At 38.1% G+C, this 14,687-nt stretch overlaps 1 protein-coding gene across 5 annotated transcripts in view; it reads right to left on the bottom strand.

The window, feature by feature from the left end:
* ZNF217 (zinc finger protein 217) overlaps window positions 1-14,687 on the bottom strand; it is a 73,648-nt gene that overhangs the window by 10,263 nt on the left and 48,698 nt on the right. For 3 of the 5 annotated variants that reach the window (XM_039343948.1, XM_039343947.1, XM_039343944.1), the window contains one exon: window positions 3,065-4,825. In XM_039343948.1, coding sequence (XP_039199882.1) covers window positions 3,065-4,454 — 1,390 coding nt within the window. In that variant the 5' untranslated portion in view covers window positions 4,455-4,825. Of the gene's footprint in view, window positions 1-3,064; window positions 4,826-6,189; window positions 6,330-14,687 lie in introns of all 5 variants that reach the window. The other 2 variants (XM_039343945.1, XM_039343946.1) reach the window with 1 other exon arrangement.

The following is a 14,687-nucleotide window of genomic DNA, read 5'->3' as shown; positions in this document are numbered from 1 at the left end:
CAATTCCTATTGGCTTTTGAAAGCCAATAGAATTAGACTCTATTCAAGAGAGTCTATTCTATTGGCTTTCAAAAGCCAATAGAATAAAAGGGAGTAGCACAGCTAAGGAAAAGGGGAAAACCATGGCGGACTGCATTGTTTGGTGACCCCCGTGAAATGGTCGTTCGACCCCAAATGGGGTCCCGACCCACAGGTTGAGAACCACTGCTCTACAAGATGTTACTCAACATAATATCTTTCTTGAAACATATATGCTAATAATACACAGTTGTTTACAGAATTTTTTTTTAAAAAATATGAATATGCTGTGCAAAAGTTTGAAAACTCTCTGTCATTACTTTGTGACACTATTTTTGCTAGAAATAGCAGCTTCCAAATTTTTCCTCTGGCCAACTAATAACCTTTCTATTCCTCTTTTTTGGATGTTTTCCCCACTCTTCCTTTTAAAGTTGTTCTAGGTCAAAAATATTATTAGGTCTCTTTTGCATACACTGCATCTTAAAGACAATCATACAAGTCCGCAGTACTGGTAATCCTCGACTTATAGTAGTTCATTTAGTGACTGTTCAAAGTTATAATGGCACTGAAAAAAGTGAGCTATAACCGTTTTTCACACTTATGACCATTGCTACATCCCCATGGTCATGTGACCAAAATTCAGACGCTTGGCAACTGACTCCTATTTATGACGGCTGCAGTGTTCCAGGGTCATGTGATCCCCTTTTGTGACCTTCTGACAAGTCAATGGGGGAGCCAGATTCACTTAACAACCGTGTCATTAACATCTGCAGTGATTCACTTAACTGTAGCAAGAAAAGTCGTAAAATAAGTCAAAATTCACTTAACAAATGTTTTGCTGAGCAACAGAAATTTTGGGCTCAATTGTGGTCATAAGTCAAGGAATACCTATAATATCTGGTTCTTGTGAAGTAGTTTTGAGTTAACAGACTGCCACAAAAAGTAGTCTGTTTTTTTCTTTGTTAAAACCACAAAATTAAAATTCCAAAGTAAAATTTAATTTTACTATGGAATGATTTTTATTCTTTTTAAAAATTTATTTCCACCTGAAATATTTTAAACCGTCTATCTGTTATTTTAAACTATCTGTTTAGATCAGGGGTAGTCAACCTTGGCTCTTTTATGACTTGTGGACTTCAACTCCCAGAATTCCTGACCATTTTAGATGGTAAATGCCCTCTAGGCAGCAAAAAAGACATTGGTGGACTGAGAGATTTTCACCTTTACATACAGCACTATTACATTTAAAACAATTGGGGCATTAAAAAAAATGACATCTGGGCACAAGAGACAGAAATATTTTTTTGCAAGTTCTTTTTCTCACATGGACGCACAAGTACACTACATCTTAGAAAGTATGCAGAGACATTTGGCACGCAGACTGCAAAAACAACTCACAAAAGTACAGCCTTTCAATGCAACTATTAAGTAGTGAGTAGATCACTTTTTCAGGTTACATAGAGGCCCTTCCCAGGGAACACAATTTGGGAGTTTACACTCTGCAGGATTTAATCTGAAAAGCAGATAACAGGATAACAAGATAACATTATGTACTAGGAAGAATTTTAAGTGGGATGGGAAACATGGATAGTAGGCTTGTGTAGCTTAGCTATAATTCCAAGTCGGAAATTTAAGCTTCCAAGAGCCATTCTTCAAGCTGAAGCAAGCAGTCATTTTTAAAACCATGCTGCAGCCACATTTTCATTCATTAGAAAACTTCATTGTAAAATATATGTTTAGTTTTTATAATTGGCCACCTCACATCTTACTGCCTTATTTATAATTGGCAACCTCACATCTTACTGCCTTATGTAAACCTGTATTATTTAAAAGAGAATTAATGCTACTTAATTTTAGGGAAGAATCCTTCTAAATTAGAATCCTATCAGATTCTACTGGATTCTATTGGAGACAAGTATTTATTTCTTCAGTTACCCTTACTACATTTTTATTTATCTTATAGTATTTGTGCAGTATTTTATACTGAGAGCTGCCCAAATCTCAATACAAAATCACCAAATCATCAAATTTATGAAAGGTGAAATACTTTGCCCAATCTAATTTGCGTGCAAGCACTAGAGGGCAGCAGACACCGTATTATGTTCATTTAAGGTTGTTTCCAGTTGTAACTGCATTGAAGTTTGATAAACAGAAGTGACTATAGAGTAGTGGTGAGTGCAAACGTGTGATACTGGTTGTTTTATATAAAAAGGACCTATGTAGCTATCTCAAAATTTCTGCCAATCTCTCCAAAGCACAAAGCATGAGTACAGGTAGTCCTCAATTTACAACCATTCATTTAGTGATCATTTGAAGTTATAATGGTGCTGAAAAAAATAACTTATGATCATTTTTCACATTTATAACCACTGCAGCATCCTGTGGTCATGTGAACAAAATTCAGAAAACTGGCAACTAGTATGGATTTAAAATGGTTGCAGTGTCCTGGGGTCATGTTATCACCTTTTGCAACCTTCTGACAGCAAAGTCAATGGGGAAGCCAGATTCACTTAACAACTATGTTACCAACTTAACATATGTGGCAAGAAAGATTGTAAAATGGGGCAAAATTTACTTAACAAATGTCTCAATTAGCAACAGAAATTTTTGGCTCAATTGTGGTCGTAAATTGAGAATTACCTGTATTGTGTAACAAAAAGATTTACCAGTATCTTTAGTTGAGTAAACTCTCAGCTGTGGTGAAAAAAAATTTTTTTTTAAATGTCTAGCATTAAAGGAATGAAAATATCCATCTGTCTAATCCTCCATTACACTATATTTTTATACAATTCTGCACACCAATGTCATAATATGTATATGAAAAACGCTATGCATTTTAAGATTATGCAAGCATCTTTTCCTTTGGTGTAGATGCAAATTATGCCATGACTTAAAAATAGCCTATGATGATGCTGTGATAATATTCCTTGGAAAGCATCCAAACCGTCTCTCCCCTCCACATTATCTTTAATACGGACACCGTATTAAGAACTAAATGAACAAACTACATTTTTATTTATTGTGAACGGTTCCTAAGCGGTCTTACCTGAAGTCTCTATTATCCCATCCTCAGAGCCATCTTCAGACACCCCCTCCAGTCGTTCGACTCCGTTCTCATCCAGGGTCCCAGGGTGAGGAAGGCATGTTCTCAGCTGCTTCCCTTCCTCACTGCCACTTTCCATATCATTCTTCCGTTCTTTCTTATGGACTCTGGAGTGAAGGACGAGTTGGTGGTAAGTTCGAAAGGCTTTGTTACACTCTGAACAATGGGTAGGCTTGCCTTTGTTCTGGGACATATGCAATGAAGGCACTTTGCGGCAAGGATATTTGAATTTGTCTTGTGGCACGTTACCAATCCCTGTGTAACAACTTCCACCTCTGCTTCCCTTGGTCTTTCCTGTGCTTTCAGTTTGGTTTGCTTTGCTTGAGTTCCAAATCTCCCCAAGTTCTTCTTTATCCGAAGATGAGTCATCATTGTCTGTGCTTCCCTCTTGGCCAGCATCTTTTGTTTGCCCGTGGCCAATAGCAATTTTACCTTTAGTTGCCAGCTGCCATGCCTGATAGGTACTGAACGGATCCAACTCAGCAATCCATTTCACGGGCTTTTTCTGTTTGATGTTATTAGAAGGTGAAAGTGGCTTTAGGTTTAAAAATTGCAGAAATTCTTCTCTGGGTGTCCTACTTTCTTTACCATCCCCTTCTGACGGAGAGCCATTACTGTTGGCTAGAGAATCTTTGGTATGTACTTTGCTGTGCTCAATTAAGCCTTCCTTATTCTGAAATAGAAAGCCACACACCATGCAGATTTTATAAGGGGATGTTATACTTTCTGTCACTTGGTCCTGAACAACCTCATTTATCATTACCGGACTCTCAGATCCTTGCAGTGCCTTGCTGCGAGAGCCAGGTTTCCCAGTGTGAGTCCTCATGTGATTTTTGAGGAACCAGGGCTCCTTAAATCTCCTTCCACATACGTTGCACCAATAAGTGAAAGAATCCTTATGCTTCCTCATGTGGGCCTCAACATCAAAAGCCTCATCAAATGTTTGCCCACAAACCACACAGCTGAAGTCTTGGCTATCCTTTTCATTTACGTCCAGTGATGGCAAATCAATTCTCCCTTGTCCTTTATCAAGATGGCTAACATACTCCGCTTCCACACGCAAAACTGCTGGTTCACAAAGTGTCGGCCGATGCTGCGTTAAGACATGCTTACCGAGATCTTCTGAATGCTTGAAAGTCTGTTCACAAAACATGCAGTCTAAAGATACACATCCTTCACTTTGCATTAAGAACTTGTCTTGCAAGTTCTTATAGGAGATTGTGTTGGCTCCTTTTACTGGCATAGTGGCATCATTACTGTCCATTCGTGAACCAACAGTACTGGCTATACCTTCTGGACCATCCATGTACACCAAAAGAGGCTGAGTTGGCATATTTCCTTTGGCAGTTTTAACAAGAAGTGTCAAGCTGTTTTTATGCAAGAAATAGGGCCCCTTCAGAAATTTCCCAGTTGTTTAGTAGCAGATGTTTGAGCCCTGATGACTCCTTCAAGGGAGGGTTATTGGATATTCTGCTCATCTGTAGATGTAGCTAACCCTCTGCCAGAAAGAAATAATTTCATAAAAAATGTTACTAGCTGTTATATGAAAGAGGTGGAATTGCTTATGTTGTTCTGCAGTTTATGTAGCTTGGCTTTCAGCAAAACCGGTCTGTTCACATCTCTGAATTTAATGCTTTGAGCTTCTTCGTCTTCTTAAGCTTGAAGAAAATTGCTGTAGCTCAGAATCACCAAGAATGTCACCACCTATGCGAAGAGAATTTGAAAACAAATTAATGTTAATTTAGGAATAAAAATAAATCAGTACAATAGTTTGAAACCAAAGACTATATACTTTTATGATATCAAGTGTTCTTTCTTCCACACAATGTTTTAAATAGTGCAATGAAGTCAGAAGGCAATTTCTGTATTCTTTTGACACAAATATACAATGTGATCAACAGTTTCCCAACACTTTTAACAAATGCTCCAATGTAATCTAAGTTTAAAGATGTGCAATCCAGCTATGCATTCAGATTTTACTAAATATTTATCTTAAAAATGATGCAATTATCAAAGGAAGTTACTAATCTCTGCAAGGAAACTGCCTTAGGGAGTTACTGTGGAACATTATCTTCAGCACTCTGTCATAAAGAAGAAACTGCCTCAGTGAAAGAAACAGGACAATTATTCAGCTATTCCACTTGCAGAATCCTAGAAGTCCACATTATTATCCTAAAAAGTATGGGAAATACAATTTTTTTTAGGAATGGTATTCTCTTATTACAAAACCATTTAAGAAGTTGTTTTATGCAAGCCCTTATGTCCCAGAGCATACTGAACCATTTGTAAAGGCTTATTTAAATATTTCTTTATAAAATAAAATGTGCTAGTTTTTAACAAGTTTAAAAGAAATCTAATAGCATTATCTTAAAAAAAAGAAAAGAAAAAAGTATTTCCTCATGACAGTAAGCAGTATCTGCTGTCATTTAACACCCAATGGGCAGCCATTTTGAAATCATGGGGCCACTTCAAATGCCAGCCATTAGGAAAGCTTGTTTATGCCCCTCTGAATACTTAAAAACTAAGTCTTAGTTTTAAAACAATTGGTTTTATATAGCAACTAAATATAAATAAGATTTTTGTCCATTAAAAATAATAACTTGAATATGAAGTTTATGTGGGAGATAAACAAGCATGGCTAAAATATTTTATATTTATTGTCTCTGAACAAGTGTATCAATTACCAAAACACAAATTTACTGGTAGAGGGATGGATGAGATCTAAGCAATATGAATGTACAAATATTCTGAATTAGTGTAACATTTACCAAAATGCTAAATAATATTTTAGTGTAATAAAAATCACCAACATAGGACTTCAAATTTTCAAAGATTATTTTTTCTTCTTTTTTTGGTGCCTATGGTCCAGACACCTTAAGTAAAAAGAAATTTATTTTGGGGGAAATGTTTTCCTAAAGGCGAATAAATCTGATCCGATTACAAGTATTATATACATCTTTCCTTTTATTTTAATCTACATGTCATTTGGCATAGTCAAGATAGTAACCAAGTGAAAAGTATTATTGAATCTGAATCACATTAAATACTCTACTTTGATTTGATTTTACCTGTTATTAGGCACAATCAATACAGAGAGATGTACATAATAGAGATATTGATCTGTAGACATCCATTCAGATACACATGTATTTCTTAAACTAACGTCTCTTTAATCTGTTGGATTCATTCATAGAATAGTTATTGAATCCTGTAAAAATAACATTAAATCCATTATTTTCATGAAAAAACATGTATTTTTATGAGATTTTTTTTTTAAAAAGAGAAGAATGACACTCTTTTAATTTTTTACAAATATCTTCAATATCTGGCAAATAATTTTGATTTCAAGGATCCCTGAGAGGATCTTGGGGTACTCCCAGGGGTACTAGAATCACACAATTGTCCCAAACAATTTAAAGTGGCTTTTGTAGAAAAATTGGGGACTAGAATGCCACGTGGAAGAATAGAATAGGAAGAGCTGGAAGGGATTGTGGAGGTCTTCTAGTCCAGCCCCCTGCTCAAGTAGAACCTATACTGTCTTAGACAGGTGATTGTTTAGTCTCTTCTTAATAATCTCCAGTGATGGAATGCCCACGATTTCTGGAGGCAAGCTGTTCTACTGGTTGATTGTCCTTACTGTCAGGAAGTTTCTCCTTAATTCCAGGTTGCTTCTCTCTTTGATCAGTTTCCGACCATTGTTTCTTGTCCTTCCCTCTGGTGCTCTGGTGAACAACGTGACCCCCTCTTCCTTGTGGCAGCCCCTCAGATACTGGAATACTGCTATCATGTCTCCCCTATTTCATCTTTTCTTTAGACTAGCCCAGGGGTAGGCAACCCAAAACACTTAAAGAGCCACTTGGACCCGTTTCCCACCAAAAACAAAACACCGGGAGCCGCAAAACCCTTTTGATATCTAAAATGAAGATAACACTGCATATATCCTTTTTTACCTTTATTATAGGTGTGTGTTTGTGTGTGTGTGTGTGTATGTGTGTGTGTGTGTGTATGTATATGTATGTATGTATGTGTATACACACACACACACACACAGGTAAAAAAAGGATATATGCAGTGTTATCTTCATTTTAGATGTCAAAAGGGTCTCTCTCTCTCTCTCTGTCTCTCTCTCCCTCCCTCTCTATCTGCCCTTGGTCTGCCACTCCTCTTCCCTCCCCCCCTCGCTCTCTTTCTTTCTTTCTTTCTCTCTCTCTCTCCCTCTCTTTCTCTCTCTCTCTTTCTCCCCCCCTCCTTCAAGCTTCAAGCTGTTGTCCAACAAGCAACCTCGTCTCTTTTATGACTCATGGACTTCAACTCCCAGAATTCCTGAGTCAGCCTAGCTGGGCTAGCTAGCTCTCTCCTGCCCTTCCTGCTTCCTGCTTCCTGCAGAGACGCAGCAAAGGGAGGAGCTCCGCCCAGTAAGCTTTTCAGCTCCTCAGAGAACACTGTGAGTGCACTCTTTTACACATACACACAGACACAGACACACACACAGACAAACACAAACACACAAACAGAGAGAGAAAGAGAGAGAGAGAGAGAGAGAGAGAGAGAGAGAGAGAAGCAGGGAAGCACAATTGCCTCTCTCTGTCTCTGTCTCTCTCTGCAAAGGCAGAGGAGGCTGGGAGCCACAGGGGAAGGCCCAAAGAGCCGCATGCGGCTCCGGAGCCGCAGGTTGCCGACCTGTGGACTAGCCAAACCCAAGTCCCACAGAAAGACTGATTATGTATTACCTGCTTCTGATCATAATCCTCCTTTGCAACATTACAAATTACAAGATACTACTATAAAACAAGATGGTTTAACAAGTAAGTTGCAATATTTGGGCTATTTTCCAAATGGGAAAATACTAGTTATTTTCAAATGTCCTTCTTGAGAAGATAGGTTGATTTACTACAGTAAATTACCAATACCAGCTAATGTAGCAGAAGAACCAAAATATCTGCTATCAATATCCTGACCCAGGCTAGTCTACTATAGCCTTCTCAGATCTTGGCATCTTCCCAATTGGTGAACTTCAACTCCAAACAGTCTCAGTTACCCTATTATTGGCTGGTAATTCTGGGAGCTGAAATCCAAGATCTGGAAGATTCCCAAATACATTTATTCCCCTCCTTTTTGCAGCACAAATTTTTTCTATAGGTATTTCTTTCTCATCAGTGATAACCAAGATTTTATCCTTTATTATTTTTAAAACCATGTGATTCTGACCCTTTTCTTCCAAAGGCCTCAAAGTAGGATATATTTAATATTCCCACTCTATGCCATCATTTTGCCTTTAAAGTAACACATTAAAAAAGTGTATGCTAACAGACCGGTACGAAGCTAGTTAGTAAACCTTAAAGCTGATTTAAGATAATTTGGTTTCTCTACACCTGATCCTTGGAAATACAATATATAGTGCAGTAAACCATAAGATTTGATTCATTTACATTTATATTCAATTAGTGCAGTGTATGAACCCAGTCTTTTATCATTTGCAAAGCACAGTTTATTGTGTACTGCAGTACAATCTCTTAACCAACTATGGTTTGTTCAGTAACATCATGGTAAAAGCAATTATTGTAAATACAGTACATAAACAGGCTTTGATCACTAGACTAATTCTTGAACAATCAATCTGTATTAGCAACAGCATTGTCTGTTAAACATTAGAAATGTTATCTTTTGAGGCCTAACATTTTCTTAGCTTTTAGTCCCATATGTGCGCTCTCTCTCGCTCTCTTTCTTTTTCTCTCTCTCTCTCTGTGTGTTACACAATTAGAATTTTTTGTGACAGACAGATCAATGGGTATTGTAAGGGTTTAAAGTTACTCCTCTGCAATCCAAGATAATCCTACCAAATGTATAAGCACACCACAAATTCTGAGTGGTCTGAAATCCAAAGCTTTTAATTACTACAAAATTAGCAGCCAAAGTACTCAATGTGCATTTCATTCTAATATACAATTTCACTACAGACCTTTAACAAATAATTTTTTTCAAATGGAGTTGTAGTAAGCTTCAGGAAGTTTAAGAAGTATGTGTTATGTGGTTTTTAAAAAATCAATAAAAAATTAAGCCCCTTAAAATCAAATCACTGCTTTCAAATTTAGCATATATAAACATAAATCCATTAATATCTCAACCTTAAAACTGAAACATTTTAACAAGGACAAATGACAATTATATTAAAAGGGTGTATTTCTAAAGTCCAAGATATAAGTAGCCTTACTGCCTCCACACACTTCTCACAAATCCTTTAGGAGCAGGAGCTAAGCTTTTTATGTAGAGGTAAAACTTCAGTCTATCAGATCAGAATAGTTGGAAGGGAGCTTGGAGGTCCTCTAGTCCAACCCTCTACTCAGGCAGGAGACCCTATACCAGGGGTCAGCAACCCGCGGCTCCGAAGCCGCATGCAGCTCTTTCATCCCTATACTGCGGCTGCCAGTCCTCTGCCACCACGTGCAGTCTAACAAAAGAAGTGGGACTAAAAAAGTTCAATCAATCAATTGCAACTAATCACAGAAAAAAAAATCTTGTAAAGTTGGAATTGATTGATTGAACTTTTTTAGTCCCACTTCTTTTGTTTGTAGGACTGCCCACAAACTTCTTTTGTTTGTGGGAGTGCCCACAAACTTCTCTTGTTTGTGGGACTGCACGTGGTGGCAGAGGAAGTGACGGAGGACCGCGGTGGAGCTGGAAATAAGGTGTCATGTGGATCCGATTGGGGGCGTGGGATTTTTGCCAAGCAACTTGTACGGAGCCAGGGAAATGGGCCAGGTGGGGGGGCTGCCAATGCTGCTGCCATGAGGCTTGGCAGAAGCCCCCGGAGCGGCCATGATTCCCTCCTTCCCCAACCAGACAGCCACCATTGCCTGGCCTACTACTCACCTGGCCAGCTGCCCTCACGCTCTTCTCCTCGTTGTCCTCCCCTCTCAAACGGCTGCCAGCGGCTTGGATGGGTGTGCTCCGTCCAAGATGAAGAAAGCAAAGGTGCAAGCAGCAGGATTGCTCTCAAACAATAAGAGCCGGGTGCGCTGCTCACTCTTTGTGCGCCCGATTTGAGAGCAATCCCGCTGCTGCGCCTTCACCTTCAACTTGGATGGACCAGAGGCACTCAAGCCACTGGTGGCTGCTTGAGTGTCGAGGAAGAGCTTTGCTGCTGCTGCTGCTGCTGCTGCTGGGCCACACCTGGGCTACGCCCTGCTGCTGTCTCCCAAACTCCACTTTTGCCACTGGGGGAAGCAACAGCAAAGCGCTCCGTCCTGGGGGGAAGCAGCAACAGCAGTGGAGCACTCGTCGGGGGGGGGGGTGACAGAAGCAGTGGCGGTGGGACACTTTGTGCGGGGGGAGGAAGCAGTAGCAGCAGTGGAGCACTCCATCAGGGGGTGGAAGCAGTGGCGCCGGGGCACTCTGTGCAGGAGGGGGGGGGGGTAAGCAGCAGGGTTTTGTGGCTCCCGTTTTTTTATTTTCTCTGAGAAATGGGTCCAAATGGCTCTTTGAGTCTTTAAGGTTGCCGACCCCTGCCCTATACCATTTCAGACAAACGGCTCTCCAGTCTCTTAAAAACCTTAAGTGATGAAGCACCCACAACTTCTAAAGACAAGCTTTATCAGATTCTATTGACAACTGAGACTATGCTGCAATTCAACATATTTTTGCATTTTCAGAAATCAACTTTGTGTTTAGAACGTTTATATTCTATGATCTGCATGAATTCAGCAGATTTTTAAAATATACATAATATATTTTAGTGCTCAGAGAAATAAAGATACCAAAATCTGTCTCAGCCACTGCAGCAATCAATCTCTCTTCAGAAAGGGCAAGCCAATTACACGTCTTTTTAAAAATACAGTCATAATGGCAAAAAAGCGTAGACTATTTTTTAGAAAAAGAAAAGCAAAGATTTTTAAGAAGCTGAATTATATGTCCAATGCTTTTCAGACTATGGCAGATATCCATGTGTATCACCCTAAAATGACAAACTTGCTTGGGCAATTTAACTCCAATATCAAATTTGTGATGGACAATGGCAACAGGGTAGAAAGTAGCAGGCAAAAGGGGAAAAATCTGCTTTTTTTCCGAGTTAGATTTTAGACAATATGAAATTGTGCAGCTATTTTTTTTTTAATGGCGTGACTTTAAAACTATCATCTTATGTGCTCTTATTTCTTTTTTTAAAAAAACTCTATAACTGTTCTGATAACAAAAAATACATTCATTCTATGTTAAATAACATTTCAAATAGCTATGACTTGAGAGTTTCTTTTTGTTTTTCAAAATAGTGCTTATGTCAGTAATTCTTCTGTATCCAGTTCCAGCTGTGTTCATGCATTTTGATAAGCATCAGCCTTAATCACAGAGATAGGCAATCTGATTCTCTGCAGAAGTTTTGGACTTCAACCCCTATCAGCCTCCACCAACAGATATAATGACAGACAATTGTGGAAGTGATACCGAAAAATATATATGCAGGGGAATGCATTGCTTAATCCTGATTAGTAGTTATTTTCCTTCCTCATCTTATTGACCATTTGCCAATGAAGACTGTTAGAACTTCGTACAAACTACCCTGCCTTCCCCAAATCACACAATTCAGTTATATTCTAATTTCTACCCCCATTTTGAGGGTAAGGTTTAGGACTTCATCTTGAATGCCACTAAATGCAGTTGTCCAGGGCTCCCTCCTGGGCTCAACAGCAGTTATTATATATCTAGAATTAGGGATAAACTACCCAAAGTTAAATTTGTGTTTAGCCGTCCACCTCCTTCTCTTTTTAATATTTTAAAGTTGATTCACTGCTGCTGAGTTTTGTAAAGCTAGGAATCACAATCCTAAATGCTTAAATCTTCAAAAAAAAGTCATATGCTATATAAACCTATCAGTTTAGATTTTAGATATATATTCTATTTACTAAGCATTGGAGATCACAGAGCAATTTATCCAAATAAAAAGCCAGGCCAAAAAAGCCAGTGTTTCTGGGGCTCAAAATTATACTAATCCTTTTAAATTGTGGGGCTGTGGGTTTCTATTTCTTAATGGATAAGTAGGACATCAGATAAATATGGAGCTGGGATGAGAACCTAAGTTTAATTCTTTTTTTTCTAATTAGTGAACAGCCCAATTAAATTTGTGACTAATCATTTTTTTACATTCTTTATAATTTTATATATGCTAAAGATTCTCTTTTATATAGTTTCCTTAAATACCTGCTCACTCTGCTTCATATATTACCAATTTGGCTTGTCTTTGGACATTTATGTTTATCCTGCTTAACTTCAAATAAAACCTGCTTAACTTCAAATAAAACCATGATAAAAGGCATTTTATATACAATACTACTGAAAAATATCAGTATAATAAGAAAGGCAATAGTAATTTCTGTTTTTGTGTTTCAATGTTCAGGTAAAAGGCAGACCAAAGTACACCATTCTTTTCAGTTTCCTAATCTAGCCTAAAATCAAGTTCCTTTCAAGTTAATTCAGTTCCTGATATTTGCAAATAAAACATTGACTCTTTTGCAGTAGAGATTTATTATTCTCAATTCTCTACATAGGATTTTTATGCTATAATATAATTGTATATACAGACTCCATCTTAGAAACTATTCACATCAGGCCCTTAAAACTGTTTTTCTTGTATTTCTATGACATATTTTAATCTGCTATCTGTTTGGTAACATTTTGGAAAAAAGAAAGGAAATGGGGGGGTGCAGACAGAATGCCTTATAAAAAATTCAGTTTTGTCAAACTACATCCCGTTGGATATTGAAGATTGAAAATAATTAGATTTATTCTTCACAGTTCTATAAATAGGAATTGTTTTGATACAAAAAGCTACTTTACAAAACATTTTGAAAATACCAAGAGCCTGGCAATTTCAACTACAAAAACATTGGAAAGCTACCTAGTTCACAATTTCATTTAATGTAATCTCATTTCAGAGCTGCTAGGTGTGCAATATTCTAAAAGGAACAGAACTCATTTCTGAACGTAACAGCCTTCTGTATAGAATAAGTTGCATTTTCATTGCTTAATTTTGACCTCACATCCCTTTCTAAGTTTTGACCTGGCACTGCAATAACTCAAACTTCCCAATTGAAACTTGAGACACAGAAATACTTGCTTTCGGCTGCAAACAATATGAAATGGGGGATGGCGAACCTGTGGCACTCTAGTTATTGCTGGACTACAATTCCCAGCATTCCTCAGCCATGACCATGCTAGTTGGGACTAATGTGCATATTCAGCAATATCTATGGGGCGACAGGCAACTAACATTATGCAAGGCCTGCTTTGCTATTCATGGTATCTTTTTAAACAATGCTGAAGAATCTCCAGAACTCATTCTGGATGCTAATTTGGAGAGTCATTTTAAGGGGCTTTGACTAGATATCAAATCTTCCTCTAAAGATGAAGAGACAATGACATTCTCATAGAAACTCACTTCTTTGTTCAAAGACAAACAGGACATTTCTTCTTTCTTCCTTTTGCCCTAGCATTTATTAGCAGCTTTTCATAACAACAACCAATAACAGTAATCATGTTATAGAGAATAATTCCTCAAAAATAACTTTTTTTTCTAGGAAGAAAAGAAGGCTTAGAAGTAGAGTGGGGGTTTACACAGGAGCCCCACACACACTAGTTCTGTACTCATGTGGCTTTTTGAAGAACCAAAGTGTGAACAGCGTCTACACCTTGTTAATGGCTAATCTTCAACCCACAGTCCATGAAGTATCTTTTACACTTATGTTTTGATGCCAGAATGTACTATGGAACATTTGCAAATGCACCAATTCTCAGTAGCATGATTTGTTCATCTTATAAAAACACCTATTTTACATTTAACTCCTTCTTCCCCCAGAGAAACAGCCAGTGATATCAAAGGGATATGAATCTTTTAAGCTTCCATTTAAAAAAAAAAGAAAACAGAAATAAATATTGATATTGATGTCAATAGATTTAATTTCTACTGCATAGATAACATAGATTAGCACACTGTACTGCAGAGCTTACCGTATAATCCGGCATATAGGGTAACCCGGCATATAAGACGACCCCCGAGTTCGACGCCGAGTCGCAAGACGATCGACGCCGAGTCGCATGCCTAGAAAGTTGTCTTATACGCCGGAAACTACCGGTATTTCCGGCGTATAAGACAATCAACGCTGAGTCGCATGCCTAGAAAGTCGTCTTATACGCCGGAAACTACCGGTATTTCCGGCATATAAGACGATCGACGCCGAGTCGCATGCCTAGAAAGTCGTCTTATATGCCAGAAACTACCTTATTTCCGGCATATAAGACGACTTGGCGTATAAGATGACCCCTGAGTTCGGCGCCTGTTTCAACGCTCTCAAAAGTCGTCTTATACGCCGGAATATATGGTAGTTACTAAAACACAATTCTAACAGCAACAATATATTATTTATAAAAATCTAACCTAAATGTATTATTATAATGTGGTTCCTTGTTTCTATCTTAGTGTGGTTTGCAAACCCATCCATTATGGTTTATGGTATGTGACTAAGCCACTATGGCCTGTTTAGCAAACCATGTTTAAAACATCCAGCTTATCATTTACACA

The sequence above is a fragment of the Crotalus tigris genome, unplaced genomic scaffold, assembly GCF_016545835.1.
Source record: "Crotalus tigris isolate CLP2741 ecotype Arizona unplaced genomic scaffold, ASM1654583v1 scf7180000017881.257975618366:2651188, whole genome shotgun sequence".
Taxonomy (NCBI): domain Eukaryota; kingdom Metazoa; phylum Chordata; class Lepidosauria; order Squamata; family Viperidae; genus Crotalus; species Crotalus tigris.
Note: the sequence above shows the minus strand (reverse complement) of the source record. Positions and strands in the feature narration are given on the sequence as shown.